The 22,175-nt window shown below is 35.8% G+C and overlaps 1 protein-coding gene across 1 annotated transcript; it reads right to left on the bottom strand.

Moving 5' to 3' along the window:
- Window positions 1–1,168: 1,168 nt before the first annotated feature.
- On the bottom strand, window positions 1,169–21,056 carry LOC100721394 (solute carrier family 7 member 12-like). The gene is made up of 4 exons (XM_003479900.2): window positions 20,390–21,056; window positions 8,686–8,817; window positions 4,538–4,899; window positions 1,169–1,423 (listed from the first exon to the last, which is right to left on the bottom strand). Exons 1-4 carry the CDS (start codon window positions 21,054–21,056, stop codon window positions 1,169–1,171), a joined length of 1,416 nt encoding a protein of 471 aa, XP_003479948.2.
- Window positions 21,057–22,175: the final 1,119 nt, after the last annotated feature.

The raw sequence follows: 22,175 nt of genomic DNA, 5'->3' as shown, positions 1-22,175 counted from the left end.
TTTTTATGGCTATTATATTTCATATTGTAAAGTGTTACAAAATTAATCAACTGGTTTTATACAGTGAGACTAAAAATGAACAAAAAGATTTGCAGGTGTACTACTAATACACATTTTCATGTAATTATCTTCTTAGCATTCCTATACTTACTTTAATAAAGCTGCATTTTGTAAAATTTTCTAAAATCTGTGCTTTATTAATGTCTACGTCCTTGCATTGTGGATTGAAATATTTTACTCTCCTGTTGTGCTGAATCAAGTCTCAGTCACATTGTTGCTCCATTTTGTGATATTACACATTTCCAATTTCCATGAAGTTTTAAATTTCTACATTAGCATCTCTTTGTTTACCCCATGTTTATTGGCATAGAGTAACTGAAAACTTTTTATCTGTGATTATTTTAAGAAGACTTGGGGTAGACAGTTGACAGTATCTTTCCTAAAGTTGCTGTCAGGTCTTGCCTTTGCAAGTTACCTCATCTGAAGGCTTGCAGAATGGGATGTTTTAACTTTGTTTTCTTTTTATTCCTTGTTTAGTTTTTTTGAGACAGGGCTTCACTCTTAAGTTTGGGTGAGGCTTTACTTGTCTTGTGCTTGCAGTGATAATTCTACCTCAGTCTCTAAAGTGCTAGGCATTGGCCAATATGAGTGATGTTTGTTTCCATTTATTTATTTATTTTTTCTTTGCTTGATTTTGATACAGTGTTTCACTTTGTAGCTCTGGTTGGCCTTGAAGTCATTTTATATACCAGGCTGGGTGGACACTGATTGTCCTTCTGACTCAGCCTCCTGAATGGTGGGATTACAGCCATGCACCCCCATGCCCAACACATGGATTTCCTAACCTTGCTGTAACTTCTATTGCATATGTTTGAGAAGATTTATTTTCTTCATACAGGTGCATTTAACAGGACTGAATAATAGATTTTATAGTAAGACCCTTGGCATCAGTGACAGAGAGCATTCCAAGAGGACAATCCTTAATCAGTGTTGACAACCTACCTATGGAAATCACTCATCACTGTTTATATGACCTTTATTAACAAATACCTACAGATGCATGTGTGACTCTGTTCTATGTAGTTTGAGAGATTTGTAGGTGTCTATTTATCCAAGAAACTTAGATTCACAACTTAATTTCTCTTATTTTCCAAATGTTTATTTATAATCAATGTTTATCTGCCAAAATACAATTTTCGTGATCTTCTGAAGGTGACAGATTAAATAATAATTGTAAGTAACAAGTGACTTTCTCAGAGAAAACAGAACTTTGATTAAGGTGAACATGAAGCCGGTAATACAGAAGTGCACTTAAAACAAAGACAAGTTGATAAATATGCTCCATTTTAGGAGATTGAATGATTGGCATAAAAATTAGAAAGAGTGAAAAAGCTAAGGATGCAAATATCACTGGCAGCCAAACCTGGAAAGAGAAAGGAAACAAAGATGAGTGATGAATTTTTTTCTTTCTCAAGTTTTTAGAGACAAAACACTTTAAAAATGAGAAATAAGAACAGGGAAGTAACTAAAAATATATATATTTAAATAGATTTAGATGCATACTCTCAGTTTTAGGATATGGCAAATGATATTAATGTGCATTAAATATAAATTATATTAATAAATTATTTCCCTTTTCAATAGATTATATCATTAACTTACTAAAATTATTAAACATTTGTGATTTTAATAATGAAAAATGATGAAAATTACAATATTGCATGGCATGTCATAAGTAAAAAATTAATATCAGTTCTGTCTTAGCCTCTGAAACATTCCTGGTTTTTATATTTAGGAAACCTAACTACCATTTGTTTATCACATTTCTTGTAGGGAATAAGCAAAAATTTGTCCTAGAGCAACCACATCGTTTGATTCAGAAAAATACGAATCAAAATATAAACATTATTTTATGAAAATTTCATTACTTCAAGAAATAATTGCTCAAACTTTCCTTAGTTCATCCTCGCATGCTTGATGGGGCAGATAAAAAATGGTTCCTTTATGAAGTTTGTTATCACTGTCCAGCTTTACAAGCATGAACTTCCTGATCTGATCTTAATTTGTAAAATGGTGTCTTGGATAATGTGGATCTTTAAGTATTGGCTGGAAATGCATTCATTACATTTGAGTAGATCTAGGTGAACCAAGTGACATTTGGTGATCAACTTATTAACTGCACTTGTCCACATTTCTTACTCTGCTATAAAGCTAAGAAGATCCTCTAGGGAAAGCTTGGTTAATTTCTCTGAACTGCCTGGAAGAGACCCTGAACATAGTATTTACACACTGCATTTTGGTTTAAATGAATATGTGAAGCAAAAGTCATTTTCATTCATATTTTCACAATACTCATTTATAGGTAATGAAAAAGCTGTGTTGCAGTAAAAAAAGAGTGGAAGATGACATAGGTTAATGTTTCTTCATATACTACAAATGGACTTCTCAGCATAAGAATCTGCAAGGTAACTGATACTTAATCCCATTACAATGGCCCACAGGATATTGAAAGAATGAGTATTTCCAAGGATGAACATGCGAATGTAAATGAAAATAATAACAGTCAAGTGTGCATTTTAGTGACTGGCATGATTTATGGATATCTTATGTACTGTTATACCACATCTATAAAAAAAGTATTTTAAATTATGAGGAACCTTCATTATATTTAAAATCTGATTAAGCAACAAAACATATTCTGGAGCCTCCAAAATTCACATTAAAGACAGGTATGGCTTATTCCTACAAGACCAGATTAGTGAAAATAAGACCAAGGTGTGATGGAGATAAAAGACACACGAACAAGGTAAATATATGATTCACAGTAATGCATGACAGCAAGGTTTCTAACAATTAGTCAAGCAGAAGTCTACAAGGTATACGTAATTCAATGGTTTAGGAATAGCCCCAGTATTTCTGATGCAAAGATCACAGACCATCACACCAGTGTGTTCTTGGCAAAATAAACACATTTTGCTAAAGCAAATAATAAGATTATTTGAGTTCTTGTATCAGAATGCTAGCATTCACATCTAGGTCAGCTCCATGACTCCAGGGTAATCAATTTGAGTCTTGGAATTCTCTTGAGTAGAGCACGGTTATTTAAAGAATTCAGGACACCTCCGTCTGCCTCTACTCACACTTCATGCTCACTCACTATGCATGTTCTTGGTGCAGTTGTCTTGTCAAAGAAGAATCTGATATTATTTCTCCTGCATATGAGGTCTTTGTTACTTCACAAAACATATATGCAACCATAAATGGTGAAAGCAGGGGCTGTCATCTGTTTCAGGGGTCCCCACACTCTTGGACACAGAGTTATAGGAACTGTTCAGTCCAACAGAAGGCAAACAATGGACCCAAGAGCAAGGCTTCCTCCGTATTTATTGCTCTTCCTCACTGTTCACATTACCATCTGAGCTCCTTCACCCATCCAATCAAAAGTGCAATTATATTCTTATAGAAGCACGAATCCTGTGAAGTGCAACTGTGAGGATCTAAGTGGTGTGCTTCTTGTGAAAACCTAATGCCTGAAGATCTGAAATGGATTTGAGATGGTGATGCTTGTGCTGGAGACAGCTGCAAATTCCAGTTTATATTAGAGAGAGGTTTGACTGCACAAATACTACATGGAATCAAATAATTTCAGGGTCTTATTGAAATCCTATTAGTGACTGAGTAATTGCAATTAGGTTACATCTAGTGATAACCTTTGCATTGGCAGGCAAGTTGAGGTGACCATCTAGTTACTGGAACACAAGATCAGTGTTTGCCTGAATACCAAGTTATGATGAATTATGTCATTATATTCTAACATATATAATGCAATACTAGTGGATTAGTGCTTGAATAATTTGGAAAGCATTTCCTGCCTCAAGCCTGTCATTAACTTTCCACAAATCTGGTTCTTGGTGCCAAAAACCATTGGGAACCACTCATTTAGCATGTCCTGTACTCACCATGCTCTGTGCCTGTGCACAGGGTTGTGTTCCTCTAGTAAAGCAGTGCTTTTTAGTAGTATTTTGTAAAGGTCGTCAGAATGACTCTGTGGAATAGCACTTGCTAAACATGCATGAGGCCTTCAGATCAGACCTTAGTTCTATCCATGTAAAGAATTGTACAGCAGACTCTCAGAAGTTACAACAGTTTTTGTTAAGTTTTCCATATGACACAGTGATTGAACTTTGGTAGTTCAAGTTCACAATTTTATAATGATCTTTATTTCTTATACAAACAAAATGTTTTCTTTCTAAAATCTTTTTTACAATTCCTGAAATTTAAGGTAATATTATCTATGTTCTTTTTAGAAATATAAGCTTTTGACACAAAATATGAAATATAAACTTTTACACCAAAAATTAATAAAAAGAAATCCAGTCAAAAATGCTCCACAACAGAAAATTAAGAAATGCAGGCCCAGGTCAGATGTTCCAGAAACTGGTCTGGGTATAGATTAGCAGCATTCATACGGCTCAAATAAAATTTGTTTATAGATCTATAGTACTAAATTAAAGTTTGTGTTTCAATTTTGATTTACCTTATAAGGTCTTGGTAGATCTGGATTCTGGAACCTTGATTTAAGTAAAGCAACCATATTTAGCCCTTGTAAAAATGAACATATTAATGCCACATATTTTATTAATTGGGTCAGATTTGATGGTATAACAGCAACAGACGCTAAAATTATTAACTGGATCACAGCTGGAGCTGGTGAGAGATGCTCATTAAGCATAGAATAGACCAGTGGCAGTTGTCCTCCTTGGCTTGCTGCATAGAGAATCCTTGATCCTGAAAGTATTCCACAAGAAGTAGTGTCAATTACTGAAGCTGAAATTCCCAGTGAAATGGCCCATTGCATGGAAGGGAGTACTCTGTCCATCCACGTGACAGCAACAGAATCTAAAACATCAAGTAAATGGAAAAAGTCATAGTCGCTTTGGCAGTTTTGCAAATACATATGAAAATACTTCCTTTGTCCTGAATCTATGCCTCTTGTGATAAAAACTGACCACTTCTCACAAGAGAGGAAGTGTCCTTAAGTTCATGACTTGGTTGTGGCTTTTTTCTGTTTTCACTAATAAAATGGAAACTGTTCAGTATGAGTTTTGAGCTACTCTTTAAGAGGTATTGCAAGCTTCTGCATGCTCTCTTGACTGTAACCCAGTCTAGCTTCCATATTAACAAGCTCAGCCTAGGTTATCAGAAGATAAAGCCAAGATAAGCTATGTCGTCTGTGGTAATGTGCAAGTGCATGAAAATGATCACCCTGTAGAAACCTAATTTACCCAGATCTCCTACTGCATTGTGAAATCTTGTATGACACGTGTTAAAGCAGAACTCCTCACATGGAACACTTGGGTAATCATTTTGTGTGGCAGAGAAGCATGGAAATTCCTTTACCTAAAAGCCAGTGATTATTAAAGTGCTCTTCATAGACTTCCTTATATTCTGTAGATGTCTGACATGTTTTTACCCATCCTCTAATTTTTATTTCCTTTGCATTAGCTTAAACTTGCATTATGGTCCCATTGCTTTTCTGATTTTCTGTCTGATTTACTTAACATAAGCCTTTGTGCTAATAAAATTCTTGTGCGTATATCCTTGTTGGGGCATTTGCATCTCAAAAGCTTGAAATAACATTCTTTGGGGACCCAAAAGAACCTGGCAAGCTATATGATAAACACTTTCCGTTTAATACAGGAATCAGCATACTCACAAATGACCCCAGCATCCCAGCTGATTCTATCATATATTGTGAACCTATATATTTCTGGTCTGAAATGTTTTTTTTTTTTCCTTAAGTCTGTATGTTTCTGGAAGTTTGCTAGAAAGTGATGAATGCTAGATATTGTTATAAACAGCTGAGTTAGAAATATTATATGCAGTGAGACAGGGCTAGGTTCTTGAATGAGCCAGTGCAAAAGACCAAGTACCTTGCAGCTCTGGGGGAGACAGGCACCTCCTGCTGTGGGTCAGGCCTCAAGACAGAAGAGCAAACAAATGCACCCATGTCCTACGAACTGATATTCTAAATAGTTCTATATCACCCTGAGGAAGTCAGAAGTCACCATCTATGCACACTATGGGAAGAGTCACAGCTCTCTAAGGATGCCCTCTTTCTACGTGACTTGCTTCCCCATTTGCCCCCATTTAATCACCTTTATGGAAACAATTACTCTTACTGGTTAACTATAATTCTATCCCACCTTATGCCCATCTACCTTGCAGGTTCCCAATTTTTCTCACCTTGAACCTTTCCTACCCCATGATTTTACTCTATAAAAGTTCCTAGAAGAGACAGAGTCTGTGGCAACCCCTCAGGATCCTTTCTGTCTCTCTTTGACAGAAGCTTTCTTTCTTTCAGTAAATATGTCTGCTCTTAACCTCCATTGTTCCTAAAATTCATTTTTAAATTTCAGAGAATGTAAACTCATACAGGACATATAGTAGGTTGGGAGTATTATTCCCCTGTATCAATATAATCACCTGTAGTCTTGTCAAATAAAAATAACAATAGATGGATTTTTCCATAACAATGGACATTGTTTTCTAACTAAGTTGAATGACAGGTTAGAAAGGTGAGACAGTATATTGTATATGTATCAGCATGCTGCAAAATGGTTCAGAAATAGTGTGCATTAGATATAGTTCAAGTGGAAGTAATTGTGTGATATAATTGTGTTTCCTTATTACTTATGAGATCATTCTATTTTTCAATGAGCATGGATGAATTAATAGTTTAATAATTCAATGTCCCTTTCTATACCAATTGCTTAATTATATGTATGTGTTTGCAATATAAAAGGATATCATCATTCCTTCTATAGACAATCAATGTTCTTAAGTTGAAAGAGTTTATAAAAGAGTACTTACTAAGAGCTCATTGGTATTATACTCTAAGTTTATTGACTGTTTTTCATTTCATGGGTTAACTGCATTTCTGAGACCAGTGTTGATAGGGGATGAAGCATTTGGGCTCTAGAGATACTGAAATTGGAATTAATCTTACAGTTACTATGAGGTAGCCTATTATGTCTGGTTGCCGGCCTCCAGGGTTCATGTGGGGGTAAGAGTCAAAGAGTGCAATGGGTGAGGACAGAAAGTTAGGCTCAGAACCTGCTCTGGTCAGCTGAGAAGTGGCCTAAAGGAAAGAAGTGCTAGACTAACAATAGGTTGTTTGCAGCTCTGAGATAGTGAGATTTAGGAAGACAGGTAAGCAAAATAGAAAGCAGTGTTCAAGCAGAAGTGTTCAAGTCAGATAAACTTTTTTTATTCTAAAGTATCTGTAGAGACTGGAATTGAGAGAATCAGAACCTGCCTAATTTAAGGCACTCTTTCAGTAAGTCATTCTAGTGTAAGACAAATTATTTTTTCTTCCCTCATTTTACTAATTGCAAAATTTCCGTTAATGGACTTCAGCATTTCTGTGAAAACAAAATTGCAAATATGCAATAGTAACAACTCTGTTCTCTTTTTTTAAACTTATAATTGTTTATAATCACTATATTTTTATGCCACTTTCAAGCCACCTTTCAACTTTTTGAATTATGGAAATATTACATGCATGTTCACATCCCTCTGTGTTTGTACATGTCTATAATTATATGTGCTTCTTTTAGGTTGTGTTTTACTGGTATATTTTTGCAATTTATGTGGAATACTAAAAAAGTTAATTGTTCTTAGAGCATGAATTTTGTAGATAAGTGCACTTGTTTTTCTGCAGAAGTAAATATGTTTAAACTTTAAAGTTGGGTAGAATTTTTTCTAAATTTTTATTTCTACTTTATTGTTGTAAAGTAACCTGAACATTGAATCTTCACTCATTCATATCTATGTGTTTGTGTCATGATTCTGTCTATAAAAAAATTCTAATTTACTAATTTCTAATTTCTAATTTAATTGTGATAAACTTTAGTAATATGTCTGTGTAGTATTACTGAATTCCTGAGACACTATCTCAGTGATGCTTTGATCTGGTCTTTTTGCAATGCACATTTAGCACAGTGATTGAGAATATGCTTTCAAAATTAGGAATTCTGGTTTGATTCTTGGTTTAGTCCATAGGTATGCAACATCAGCTACCATGCTTTGTGGAATTTTTTGAAAATACGGCATTATAAATTGCAGCACATATTTACAAATTTTCATAATGACGAGATCAACTGACATTTGGTTTTGAAACTTAAATCTGCCTATCTGTAGAAGGATGGCAATGACTGCATCATTTAATACCCTGAATTTCAAATGGATCATCTGAGAAATGACAATAGCGTTGCCTATTTACAACAGATACAATGAGGACAGAAATTTGTGTGTACCCTAAATGATGAAACACCTAACAATTTTATGTAATTGTTTCTGGGTGCTTTTGTTATTCATGTTTCCCTTATCGTTTTCTTCTTGTAACACCCCCTTTAATCGATCTCATTTTCTTTGTTCTACTCTCCTACTCTCTATTTAGACTTGCTATTTAGAGTCTGCTACTCTCAGAATCTAGTATTTTTCAAGCTTAACTTTTGTACATGAGTTAAACATTCTTTCTTGGATTCTTTGTAAATTCAAAAACATGAACACATACAAATATATGACTAGGTGTGCATCAAACTAATCTATTGTACAGTGGTGTAGCTATTTAATTTAAACAGTTAAATGTGACTGTTTTGCACTTTTCACCCACAATCATACCTGAAGAGATGATTTCCTTTGGTGTCAAAACTGTCAGGAAGGATACATTAGTCAACAAGTACATCACAGTCACAATGGACAGAGAAGATATTAAAGATCTGGGAAGTGTCTTGGTAGGGTTTTTTACTTCTCCTAGGGAAGAGAAAAAAACGAATCAGAGCAGGACATATTGTTTACATTTTAAGAGTTCCTTCAACTATAAAGGAGAACAGTATGTTATTCTATTGTCATTGTTCTGTCATGTTTCTGAGCTAATGCTGCTTGGATCCAGGGCACATTTTCTTTTCTTTCTTTTTTTTTTTTAATTTAAGGAGAAAAAGGGAAAAAAAAGCAGAAAAGGGTACAAGTTATACAGAATTTCAGAAAAAAATAAACAGTAGGAAATCACTAGTTAATGGATTACATACTGTCTTCTTAGAAATATTTGTTCAAGTTACAAGATTAATGCATATAAAGTGGACATTCAAAAAGTGAGGCTGCAAACAGTTCTGTTCAATGATCCAGCAAAACTCAGTAATATCATTGTCTATCTTATACACTTAAATTTACATGCAGCTATACCATTTAGAGCACTTTCTTTTCCTCTCTTTTGTACAATGACTATTACACATTTTGGGTTTTATTGCTCCAACAGTTCTTATTACTTTTTCTGGAAGAGAGTAAAACCAAATGTGACTTAACAGAACAGAGTCAGTTAAATCAAAAGAGTGGACATAATAGATAATGTAAAAACATAATACAAGGTGATCAACAATGGTTACTATAATGCCTCCCGCTATCTCAAATACAATTGCCTATATCATCAGTTATAATAAAATTGAACAAAACAATAAAGAACAAAACCAACAAAACCAAAGCATTGAAGACATTACAGGTCTTCAAAAGTAGATAGTAGTCAACCAGTATGGGCGTCATAATGAATCCCACTATCTTCACAGCTGTTGCCTAAACTTTCGAACCTGGTACTATCAAGCAAAACAGAATAGAGGAACATCAGTCAAAACAAGATGGTGAGAGCAATGCAGGGCTTCAAATATCAACGTGGGTTAATATAATATATCCTGCTTTCTAAAATTTATTTTTCCTTTAATTAAAAGGATAAAAATTAAAAAGTAAATAATAAAATGGAGATTGAGATAAAAGAGGGCACAACAACTAAACAGTGGAGATAAAAACATAACCATTTAAGCAAATTAGTGTTTCACCACAAGATAATCCCGACATAAAAGTAATTACCATATTGTCTCTTTCCTTGAGATCTTTGAGTATAACTTCATGTACTATAGCATCAAATATATCAACACAATGTAAAACCATTCAAGAGAATGACAGTATTACAGGTTATTTAGAATCAACTAACAGATAATGAACTATGGTTTCTGTATAATCTCCTTGTCTATAAAAGTTTTTGTTTATACTGTCACATATAATAAAATCAATAAGATACAACATGTTAAGACCTATGGAGACAGAAGAACAAAAGCTTGATGGGACTTCAAAATAAGATGATACCAAATCAGCACTACCTATTATGACATTGTTTTCTCCAAGATAACTGTTCCTATCATCCAATCTTCTCTGCCTCATTTCTCTCTAGCTCTTTTTCTGTCATTAGTTGTCAGTTTGTCTTCTTCATTTTGTTTTCTGTTCCATTCATTGTGGTCTCTCTGCCAGTATTTCTGGATTCTTCGTATTTTTCTTTTTTAGAATATCCTGCAGTATTCTCTGTAGAGTTGAATTGGTGGTTTCATAGTCCCCTAGTTCCTCTTTATCCTGAAAGCACCTTGTTTTTCCATCACTTTCCAGGGATAGTTGTGCAGGATATCTCAATCTTGGCTGGAGATTATTATCTTTCAAAGCTTGAATTATTTTCCCCCACGCTCTTTGTGATTTGATGGTTTGTGCCGAGAAGTCTGCTGTAATTCTGATGGGTGTTCCTTTCTAAGTATTGTGTTTCTTGTCTCTGACAGATTTTAACATTCTGTTCTTATATTGGATTTCTGGAATTTTGATTATTATATGCCTGGGTGTAGCTCTATTTGGGTTGTAGGTAGCTGGAGTCCTGTAGGCCTCATATATCTGAGTATCTTTACCCTTTGCTAAATTAGGGAAATTCTCTTGGATTATTTCTGTGAATAGCTTTTGTAGTCCATTTGTTTGTGTCCCCACTTCTTCTTTTATGTTCTTAATTCTTAAGTTATAGATCCTCTTATCATCTTCTAGTTTTTGTATTGTTGCTGTTTTTTTTTTTTTGTTATTTTTAAGAAGTTTTTCATTTAATGCTCCCATATTACAAATCTGCCCTCCAGTTTAGATAATCTGTCCTTAGTTTCTTTCAAGCTGTTATGCCACTTTTCGATAGTTTTTAGTTTCCTGGTAATCTCTTTGAACCTGCTTTACATATTCTACGTGTTCTCTATTTTCTTCATCAAATAATTCTCCCCTCTTTTTCTGTTCTTCCATTCCACCATCTGCTTTTTCTTGGGTGGTGCTTAGCATTTCTCTGACTATTCTGCTTATGTCTTGCTTCAGGTCATTAATAACTTCATTCCTGAATTCATCTATGAGACTCTGGAGATAGCCTTGTATGTCTATTGGTGGTGTGTCTGCTATTGCCTGTTTCTCAGGATTGGGGGCCGAGGAGCCTTTCTTGTTGCTCCCTCTTCCCATATTCTTTGTTCCTTATATATGCAAGTGTATTTAGGAGGCCCAGCTTCCTTCCCTGTCAGCCACAATCTGACTGAATTGCGCTGGCTAGGTGTTCCCGCCCACTGCAACGCACCAGGGAGTTATGGACTGGGCAGCCTATGCGGGGCCCGCCCTTCCAGGTCAACCTACAGAAAGGCTTCACAGCTGGGGTGCACCTTCAGGTGCTGAGACCTGGGTTGTGCTAGCCAACTGGGTCTCAGCCAGCAGCGTCATGTAAGCTAGGCACTGCTCACCAATCCCGCTTGAGAGGGGAATATGTGACTGAAGTCACTACAGCTCCCTGTTCCAGCAAGTCTTCCCAGTCCCAGAATGTCCTCTGTTGGCGCCTCCTAGACCGTGGGAGAGTCCCAGTTTCCCTCACTCACCGGACGTCGAGGCATGGCTCCCCACTCACCCAGCTCTTAACTGTATTCATCGATTCTAATTCCTATTCTCAGCACTTTTGCACATCTCTCTCCCTGCCAAGCCAATTCAGATGCAGCAGCGGTGGCAGAAAACCCAAATCGTGGCTTTCAATGGCACGGGCTCCAGCTTCCATGCTCAGGCTTTATCTGTTCCTGTTATAGCACCGGGATTGCATTCCCAGTTGGTATCTCTCAGCCCAGTTCATTCTTGGGTCAGCAGGGTATATCTCCTCTTGGTTAGGATTCCTCCCTCTGCACCATTCCTGGATTCTAAGCTGGGTCTCGCAGAGAGCCTGTGTAGCTCTGCTATCTGTCTGCCATGTTCTCTCATCTGACACATTTTCTTTACATTCTTGAAAATATAATTTGTAAAAATAAATTAGGCAAAATTTTAAGTCTCACTAGCATGTCTGGGAGACACATTTGATTCTTCTATTGATAAATGCGTAGGACTTAGATCTTTTGAGGCAGTTGCTTTTGTGTCACTCAGCTCTCCTTTTAATATTGTCAAATGTGCTACAGAATGAATGCATTGATACTTTTGAGACCCAGTATAAATGCTCATAGCAGAAAAAAAACAGAGAAAAAACATAATAGTGCTTCAACATCATCATTCTACAGTTAACGTATTGACACATAAACTTTTTATTTGCCTTACTGTTGGTCAGGGATATCATGGATCAGAGCCATGCTTAAGCATGACAGTTCCTCCTAGGGCCTTGATACACAGGAATCCAAATGTGCACACCTAGTGATTTAGGTTTGCACGGGAAGCACATGTAGTGGGTGTTATGATAGTCAGCTTCATATAATGCAGTGATCCACAGGATCCTGCTCCCATCTCATGTTCTTTCTACTTTCAGGCTTGGTCTATCATGAAATGTTATACCCTCCTTCTCTAATGTTATAACAAGAGGTATGTTAGAAAACTGAAATGAACTATTGATGAATTAGTAGTAGCTCAGTGTTTTCCTTTTGCCAAAACTGAGAAGTGGTTTTGTTAATATCTCTGTAGGAAGAATATCTGTTAAGTTTCATCTCCGAAAGAGACTGTGTTATCAGTTGAGACAGGTTTTTTTTTTTTTTTTTGCATTTTATTAGTACATATTTTCCATACACAAGAAGTATATTAACTGTAGGAGATTGGTGCATCTACATATCATATTCCAATGTCCTTATTTTCCCCTCTTGCTCAACACTATTTGGTTTTACACCACCAAATTCATTTATCTAACTTATGCAAAGTTTATCAACTAATTACATATTGAACGCCAGAAGAAAATGTCAAACAATATGTAAAACAATTTAAATATGTCTATATATCAGTGTAGATACTTTGTACATGTTGGATGGCAATTTCTTCTTTAAATTCATCTTTTTCCTATTACTTGGCATATATATATATATATATATATATATATATATATATATATATGTTTTTTAGAGAAATTATGTGATACCATATTTCTGTACCAGAGTCACTGTGCTCAGTAATACTATGGTTTCAAGTGTCTCCATTTTCCTATAAATGACCCATTTTTTTTTTATGGTAGAGTACTACGGTTTTTATGAATGCCACATTTTTTATGTATTTGTCTATTGATACATTGATAGGATGTTTTCACATTTTAACTGTTATAAATTGAGTGATTTAAATGGGGTATGCATACATCACTGTGCTACAGGGTCTTTATCTGTTTTGGAAAGACACTGAAAAGTAAATACTTGATTCAATTAGAATTTTTATTTTATAGTTAAGGAATTTCCATGTGAGTATTCATAGTGGATGAATCAGTTTACAGTCTCCCTGACAATGAGGAAGTGGTTTTGCTCCTCACAATGTCACCAGTATTTGCTATTGGTTGACTGATGGATGATAACCATTCTAATTAGTAAGATAGAGCCTGTGTTGCTTTAATTTGCATTACATAAATGAACAGTGCTGTTGAACAACTCTCATGTATTTAGTAGCCATTTGTATTTCTTCATCTGAGAATTGTCTGTTATCTTGAGATGTCCATTTTTGAATTGGGTCTTTAAATTTCCTGTCTCTAATTTTCTGAATTCTTTATGTACTCTAGATATTAGTCTTTCATTTGAGGAGTAGTTGGAAACTTGATTCCCATGCTGTGTGTTGTGTCTTCCCTTTGGCTGTGGTTTCCTCTTCTGTGTGGAAACTTTTCAAATTTGATGTGATCTCATTTGCTAATTATTGGCATTATATCTTGGACAACCAGGGTTTTGGTAAGAGTCCATCTACATATATGTCTTCAAGAATTTTGCCTTATCTGTCTTGCAAGGATTAGATGTTTCTGTTCTAATATCCACATTTTTAAATCTATTTTGAGTTTAGTTCATGGTAAGGGATGTACATTTAGGTTCAGCCTTCAGCATGATGGGAGCCATTTTTCCCAGAATGATTTGTTAAAGATGCTATGTTTCCTCCAGCAAAGAAATTTTGCCACTGAAAGAAAAGTGACATAGCTGAGCATCTCTGTATTTGAGTTTTTTATTTGTATTCTGTCCCATTAATCCATGAGTCTATTTTTTTGCCAGAGCATCTTGTCTTTAAATGGGTGTCACATTCTGTCAAAAAATTGATTCTATTTTCCTCTGTCCTGACATATTGTGGGAGAGTGAGATTTGGGATGATCCATTAAATTGATTGTTTGCAGGAAATTTCAAAGCAGTGCAATACTTAGGTCATGGCATTGGTACTGCTGGCTGCTTTTAGCCCATTTTTTGAGATAGAAGATGAAAGAAGTAGAAGACAAAGCAAGGGAGAAAAAGCAACATGAAGCTGTGGGGCAAAGAATCCACAAATTCAGAAATATTCAAAAGCAAATAGGTAAAGGTCACTTTTCCTTCTAAGACTCCCAGGCATTCCCAGTCTTATGTGCATTGTGACACAGTTGAGTCCTGGACAGTATAACACTTCCTCTAAACACTTAGTTAGAAACTGCCCCTCTCAGTTGGTGGAACAAGTCAGATACCCCGTGATGCTATGACTTCTCTCAATTCTAAGTTTCCACAATTTCAAGACCTAAAGAGACTCAGTACCTGTGTCTTATATCAGATAAACAGATGATTGATATATTGAATTTCTCAAAGTCTCTTGACAAGATTACTTTTAGTTTCCAAAGGACTTACCTCAGGTCATACATTAGCGAAAGGCTGAAGAAACTAAAGGGCACTGATACCATCTGCCTCACCAGACTTATCTGTTAGGAAACAAACAGAGCTCCAAAAAACCAAGACCTAATCTTTTCTTTCTCCTATCTGTAGTTCCTGTTAAGCACCATGAAAACATCTTTGAACTTCACTATTATACATTGTCCTTAATAATTCACAACAATTTGATTCTATCATCTGGAGAATGGAATAGTTTATTTTAAATTGCAATGTGGTTTTGTCCCTATATAAACCAAAGAGAAATACATTTAAGATAGGATAGTCTGAATTATAATACTATTCCCCAATTCAGTATATTTTGTAAAAGTACAATGGTCAGAAATCTCTTACGCTCAGGCTGTAATGCTTCTTTGTTAAAACCATTTCTCTATGAAGGTCCTAGGGATGCCTTTTAAAAAAGATTTCTAATCCAATAAACATTATTATCAATAACTTCCATTTTTGACAATCACTTGTTTCTCAGGGTGACCAAGTGAAACCCTTCAGCTTCCTCATAATCCTTAGGCCACTGAACTGGCATCACCTTCCCAAGGGACTCAGAAACTATGCCCATTGTCAGCTCTCCAGTGGGACATGTGACACTCAACTTCTAGGGTATTTCTGAGCCACATTACTTACAACAGAATATCTGCCATGTGAAGCTTTGTGCCCTTCTGTGTTACAACTTTGCCCTTAGGGACCATTGTTATTTAACAGACTTTTACAAATTCTCTTTTTCAGTCTTGAAACTTTGATGCCACATATGCTTCTGCATCAACAATGATATCAACATATCCCAACTGACCTGCAGTCTTCACTTTGACCTTGGAGAAATTAAATTGAGTTTTTCATGAGTCACATATAAGTAGGTAATAAGTGCACATTCATCAGAAAACACTTCTCGAACTTTGAGAACACTGGTCTTCAACAATCCACAATAAATAATGGTAATCATGTCTTTGAGAATAGCTATGAGGTAGGAGATAGAACAACGACGTGTAAACAATAGAAAGACTTGTGAAAAAGAGTCAGAAAACCAGAAAAATTAAAGAAGACTGTATCATAATTTCAGAAATATAACCCATTAGACCATGACTCCTGCAATCCCCACCTGTGCCTGACCCTTTTGGGGTTATAAAGTTTTCTCAAAGGCCCTTTCCCATCCTGTGGGTTGTACGTTCTATTCATTTGCTTATAATGAATCTTGCTCATTTTTTTCTTTTGAATGTCTTGCTTAATTCTCGTTTGGGATATCAAGGACCAGACAACAAAACCCTCAGGCTCGCAGCTAATAACATAATTGAATAATGTGCAAAGAGCAGAGCAGAAACAGTATATAAACTTAAATTTTGACCCAAAATGAATCCTTGATACAGTTGTGGTCTATAGAGTTCTGGGTGATGGACAGATTTTTGCCATTAAAAAGAAGTCAAATGCTTTGACAAGGACAAAAAGAATTGTGATTTGAGGGCCTCATGGAAATCACTGGGTTCTTATTCATTGAAAGCCAAGGAGTGAAACAGTGCAAACCTTCATTTGAGAAGAGATTCTCTACTGTACCTTTTTAGAAAGAAATTCTAGAGAAGTGGTGCCACAAACTCATTTCACCATACTCAGCTTTCTGAATACACAGAAACCATCACACTATTGGTCCAAAAGCCACTTCTTCTGGGATCAAGAGAGATTAGCAGTTGCCTTTAGTGAAAGGAGATATTTCCATCATCTATGTTATGCTAGTTTTACTGGATGCAGAATGTAAGTGGTCATGGAACTTTTCATTGAGATTGTGGAGAAAGATCTGGAAGGGTAGGCAGTGTGCCCCTGAGAAAGTATATGTGAAAGCTGTAGGAGTGAAGATGAATGAGCAATGGAGATCTGAAGATGCCAGGAATATGGAATGTTTGCTGAAAGGTGCTGCATATGAGCCAGTCCAAGAGAGTGGCTGTGTGGGCTGCAACTTATAATGCCATAGGAGTAGGGCTTTCCAAGCCATTCAGAACTCACATCTCATCATTATGTACCCTGGATGGAAGTCATGGCTATGTTGGACTTAATACTTTCACTAGTGTGCTTAGTCTTGCTTTGTACTTGTTAATTTCTATCCCCACGCCCTAGTTTGTAGGAAAGGGAGTGTTCATCCTGTAATGACATAATATACTTTTCATTTTCATGGAGAGTCACAGGTAGGATTTTGTCTTGAGTCTCAAAAGAAATTTGGAATTGGACTTTTTACCTATTTGGGGACCAGTCATGCCACCCTGCCTTGGAGCCAACTGAGTATGGATCAAAACCTCCAAAAACTGTAAGAAATAAACCTTTCCCTTCCCAACTTTGGGCATCAGGTATTTTGTCTCAGCGATGAGTGAAAAGTAACTAAGACAGAGTTTGGTATCGAGGAGTGGGCTCATTTGCTGTGACTATACCTGACTATGTTTTTTGAGAGGCTTTGGAAATGGTTTGTGGGAAGAGTTTGGAAAGGTTAGGACATGTCACCTGGATACGTAGAACTGGAGCAGCTTAGGCTGTTTTGTAGAGGAGATTCTAGTCAGAGCTCAGGAGACCAGAAGTCTGATAGAAATCCTAATTGTAAAGACCTGGCTTGGGAGGTTTCTGCTGAGAAGTACTGCACTGGTTGTTGGACTCCCCATGATATGTATTATGGCTTAGCAGAAAGTTTGTCTGCATTTTGCTCATGCCCAGAGACTTTACCTGAGACTGAAACAAAGGGCAATGGACTGATTAATCTGTAAAAGAAAATTTCAAAGCAGTTCAATATTGAGGCTGTAGCATGGCTATTGCTGGGGGCTTTTAGCCAGGCTTATGTTGCAAATCAAGAGCAAAGAGCCCAGCAGCATAATATACAACTCTGTGAATTTGGCTAGAAGGAGAATTCCAGGAAAGCTGTGGATTGTAAAGACAGGATTGAGACTTTGAGAAGTCTCTGAGAAGAAACAGAGAGATAAGTAAGATGGCCCCAGGGCATCCCAGAAAGCAGTGGGTTTCCACTCTTTGCAGCCTCAAAACTGCAAAAATGAAACAATTTGCTCAGAGGAGAAAGCTACAGAGCACCATGCTCCAGAAATGCATCAGTTACCCAGCATCAGTTTCCTTCTTGCTGTTTGCAACCATTATGAACTGCTGCCCAGCCATGCCACCCTGTCTTGGAACCAACTGAATATGGACTGAAACCTCCAAAAACTGTAAGAAATAAACCTTTCCTTTCCCAACTTTGGGCTTCAGGTATTTTCTCTCAGCAATGAGTAAAAAGTAACTAAGACAGTTTAAAATTAGCAGCATGATTTGTAATAGCCAAATCTGAGAAACAACCCTAATGCCAATCAGCTGAGGCATAGGTAAAAAAGATATGGCTTTTTTAAAAATACAATACAGCATTAATCAACTATAAAAAAGGATTGTATCAAGGATTTCATAGGTAAATGGATGAGACTTGAGACTATGTTAATGAGAGAAATATATCAGACTCATATGTATAAATATCATATTGGTTTCTTTGTGTAAAAAACTTAAAAAGTAAGTAAGATACAAAATTTATTGTATCTCTTATGAAAGGGTGAGAAACTGCTCAAAAGGGAAAAATAACAAAGGTGGGGAAAGTAGAAAAGACAGAGAAAAGGAAAAAGATATAAATTTGTTTACATATACAAAAAATAAGTAAGATGACTATACTACTAATTCTATTAGTTCTTGGAAAAGCATAGTTAATACTTATAAGATTATATCAACTTGCATATACATATCTGGTAATCTAAGCAACTCTTTTGAAGATAACAGTATGTAATATTGCAACCATTGTTAATTTCCTATCATTTTGCTTTGAAAGCCTGTATTGCTAGTGTTTTGGATTTTTTGTTTTTTGTGTAGTTTTTGTTGGTATGTCTCGTATTTTTCATTTTTCTTTGTTTTTCTCTTTAATATAAAAATTTAAATTAGTAGCACTAAATCTATCAATTTATATCTTCATTTGAAGAAATTAAAACATTAAAATCTTTTTAAAAATCAAACCAGTTCTACACTTTTCATACTATGAAAGAGTAAACTAGGGGTCTCATTAATCTGACAATCTTTCAAGCAATAATCATTTGAAAGTTTAATAAAATGCTACAGAAAATTCAAGTAAAAACTTATGTGAGTGTTATACCTAGGATAGTAAGTTTGTTTTTCAGTTCAAGATTTACAAACATATTGTTGGATAATATGGTATAACTCCTATGGCTTTTGAAGTTCTTCAGGTGAAAGACCTCAAGAGAATGAGAAAATGAAGAAGCGATAAAACTGAGGTAAAGTGGAGCCTTACTCTCCTAGTAGGAGAAAAGGAACTGCCCCTTCACTATATGGCCATTTAGTTATACATTTTGACAGCAATATCATATTGCTGTCCTATCAACACACTACTCAGATTGTCTAGAAGCTAGGTGGTTTCTGGGCTTAAACACCTTCTTCAGATGGCTTGCCCAGGGTATCCTTTGTTCTTGGGAGAGTTATGCTCCAGCCCTGCACACGTAGTCAATTTCCAGCTTCAACAACTGTTAATGTTCCCAACATTAATACACTATTTATATGACTTATATAGTAATCTCTTCTATTACTATAGAGATTTTGAGTGGATTAAATAAGTTGTTTTCTACTCCATGTTTTTTTATTCAAGCATGTTGTACCACTATTACCAAACTAATTTTTGATAATTTAGTTGAAACCATATTATCAGCATGGGGCACACTGGTACAGAAATACAAGAGTCTCTTAATACAGCATGAAGTTCACTATACCAGCCTCAAAAACAATATCAACATTTAATATGTGAAGTGATGCAGGTAAAAGAATTCACTAGAAAATTACATAGTAACATAGGAATGAGTCTTAGGAGACAGTGTGAAATCATAATTAAGAAATAGCATTTTACTACTGCAGGGAATATATATATATATATATATATATATATATATATGACATGCAATGCACAATGTCAAAAATAAATAAGAATCACAGCACTAAGTGGAGTTAGAACTGCTTAGGGAAGTAGATTTTGTGGTAATAATAAAAATGTACAACAGAGTTAAACATCTTAAAATATTACTGAAAATGATTATACAGATGTATTACTTGTGTAACACTTAAAGTGCTGCAGAATGGTAGACTGAAATGCAATAACTTGCAGGAAGTCCAACAATCCTTATTGTTTTATCAAACCTATTGAAAAGTCTATGCAGGGGTATAAAATGAAGAACACTGCATTCTCCATAGACTCTGTGATACTTTGTATATGGGATTTAATGATGATCATGTAGTAAGGAAAAGATTAAACTGCACTTCAGAAAGCAAGAGTACCAGATTCAACCATCCTCATTTCTTCTGGAAGAAGTTTTATGCATGCTGCCTGGAGTATTAAGAAATGGATTTACCTGCTATGTTTGTCAGGAGTGTGCATCCTATGTATGGGTAGAATCCTTGGAGAATGGCTTCTACAATTTGCGAGGCATCAGGAAGTTCAGCATCCAAAGCATTCTCAAACCTAGACAGGTTCTCCTTTTTCCCAGTCACTAACAGGATGATCCCGGTTAGGGAAATGAAACAGAGAATAGACATCTTCATCAAAGAACTCGCAGTTTGAAACCAGGACACTCTTTTTATCCCTTGAGTGTTCAGAAGTCCCAAGAACCACAAAATGGCCAAAGCTAGGCATTTCTTTGGCAGCTCTGGAGGTGAGCACCCAGCATAAAAAGGCTGAATTAAATAGCTAGCTACCAGCAAGCTTTGTGCACTGAGTCCTATTAAATAAGCAAAAAAATTGATCCAAACAGAACAGAAAGCAACATAGGATCCAAGTGTTCTTTTGAGGAGAAAATAAGTTGCTCCACTTCTAGGGAAGGTGGTCCCCACCTCCACAAGACAGAGAGCATTGATCATACTGAGTATGGCACAAAGTACCCATATAATCAAGGAGACAGGAATGTTCAGCAAGCAGTAACTCAGTACTCCCTTAGGAGATACAAATATTCCTGCCCCTACTGTGGCACTTAATAAGAAAATGTTTCCATGGAAGAACCCTATTGCTCTTGAGAGTTGCATGCTTTTGCCTTATTTTCTCATCCAGACCTAAAAAATGAAAACAAGGATTGAAATGTATTTCTTTTATGGTTTCTCTGGATTTAGTAATACTACCCCTACTACATTTCATACTTAAATAAGCTATTTATTATTTAACATAGGTTAGTTTTTACAATGATTGACTTGCATATTTTTCTAAGATTTTGTGTGTTTTCCCCAGAATCAAGAGTTTCAATATTTTACATGTTACGTATTGTTGTTTTAAAATCACATATGCCACTGAGCAAGTTAGCTAATGCTAATTAGGAAGATAAGATTGCAGGAGATTTTGAAGGGTGAAGTCTTCTTTGGAATTAGAACTGTGTAACTGGACTAAGTCCATCTACTTGACCCTCCAGAGCCAGTACTCAGGAAAGCATTGTTTTGGAAAGCACATCATGTTTACTAAAAAACTAGATCATGGAGATGAAGAATCTTGTGTATTTGCGAGAATAGACCTTGTTAGGGAAAACAAGTATGTGATAAGACTTGTACCATGAACAGAAATATTTATGTGGGGCAGTGGCCAGGAAGGCCTCATACTGACAAGTTCTCTTCATCTCAGCAGGTTCCCACCCCTTTTCCCTGGCACCCTTGATGGGAACACGGGGTTCTACTGTGACCCTCAGAAATTTGTTCCTGTACCCTCTAGATAAACATTACTTTTCTTCAAGTTAAATATCACAAGAATTTATATTCTTAGGTTTAGCTGTCACACATCTAAAGAGTAAGGAAGGTTGTTAGAAATTCTGATGTTAACTGAGGGTCATCAAGTGTTCTAGTTTCTGTGAATCTAAACTAAATTTTTAAAGCTTGGTCACCATAATCCCTTACATGCAGTTTTATTATAATTTGGAGTACTGGGTTCTGCCAGGAACAGTTACCAAAGGAATGACCAACACTATAGCACTGTTAGTTCAGTGTGGAATGTTACTTTGTGGGTTTGTACCAAGAGTCCTAGTTGCAGTGTATAAGGCAAAATGTCTACTTTGATTTCGAGTAGACAACAGTTTTGCTTTTACATTGTCACTGAATAGATATGTTTATAGGATATAGATTTTTCACTTCTACCTTTCTTCAGATTTCAAAGCATGTTAATTA

Source organism: Cavia porcellus, unplaced genomic scaffold, assembly GCF_034190915.1.
Source record: "Cavia porcellus strain 051 isolate PalLab524CR breed Dunkin Hartley unplaced genomic scaffold, mCavPor4.1 scaffold_10, whole genome shotgun sequence".
Classification (NCBI taxonomy): Eukaryota; Metazoa; Chordata; class Mammalia; order Rodentia; family Caviidae; genus Cavia; species Cavia porcellus.
This window is presented reverse-complemented; position numbering and strand designations above follow the sequence as displayed.

Excerpts from the sequence above, each read along its gene's own strand:
- LOC100721394 (XM_003479900.2), bottom strand. The coding sequence starts at position 21,056 with ATGCAACTCTCAAGAGCAATAGGGTTCTTCCATGGAAACATTTTCTTA. Across the intron at positions 8,818-20,389 it reads ACTCCTGACAAACATAGCAG|GAGAAGTAAAAAACCCTACC; the intron begins GTAAATCCATTT and ends TCTCTTCCCTAG. Across the intron at positions 1,424-4,537 it reads ATCTACCAAGACCTTATAAG|GTTTGGCTGCCAGTGATATT; the intron begins GTAAATCAAAAT and ends TTCTCTTTCCAG.